At 62.8% G+C, this 548-nt stretch overlaps 1 protein-coding gene across 1 annotated transcript in view; it reads left to right on the forward strand.

Moving 5' to 3' along the window:
• Window positions 1-548, forward strand: part of LOC104494090 (ras association domain-containing protein 1-like) — a gene marked incomplete at its 3' end in the record, with an annotated part of 1,503 nt that overhangs the window by 431 nt on the left and 524 nt on the right. Inside the window, exon 3 of the mRNA XM_010136880.1 lies at window positions 1-141. This exon is cut by the window's left edge and continues 44 nt beyond it. Coding sequence (XP_010135182.1) covers window positions 1-141 — 141 coding nt within the window. The remainder of the gene's footprint in view (window positions 142-548) is intronic.

Below are 548 nucleotides of genomic sequence, written 5' to 3' on the forward strand. Positions count from 1 at the left end.
CCAAGGGGACCGTCAAGCACCTACACATCCTCTCGCACACCCGCGCCAGCGAGGTCATTGACGCCCTCCTCCGCAAGTTCACCGTCATTGACAACCCTCGCAAGTTCGCCCTCTTCGAGAGGTCCGAGAAGGACGAGCAAGGTAGCACCTCAGGGCAGCCCCGTCCCTGGAGCGTGGCTGTGTCCCTGTGGTGGCAGTTTCCCCTGGGTGGTGGTGGCCCTATGGTGGTGATGCCACCCTGCCATGGTGGCAGCATCTCTGTGGCAGTGGTGTCCCGGTGGCAGTGGTGTCCCGGTGGCAGTGGTGTCCCCCACGGTGGCGGTGTCCCCATGGTGGTGCTGTTCCCCATGGTGGCAGCACCCCTGTGGCAGTGGTGTCCCCATAGGAGCAGCTTCCACTGGGCAGCAGCATATCCATGGTGGCAGCATCCCTGTTAGGGTGGTGTCCCCCTTAGTGTTGTGTGTCCCCAGTGCCTGTGGGGGTGTCCCCCATGGCAGCCTATCTCCTGTGGCAGCGATATCCCCCATGGTGACAACATTCCTGTATCA

Source organism: Buceros rhinoceros, unplaced genomic scaffold (assembly GCF_000710305.1).
Source record: "Buceros rhinoceros silvestris isolate BGI_N320 unplaced genomic scaffold, ASM71030v1 scaffold25305, whole genome shotgun sequence".
Lineage (NCBI taxonomy): Eukaryota > Metazoa > Chordata > Aves > Bucerotiformes > Bucerotidae > Buceros > Buceros rhinoceros.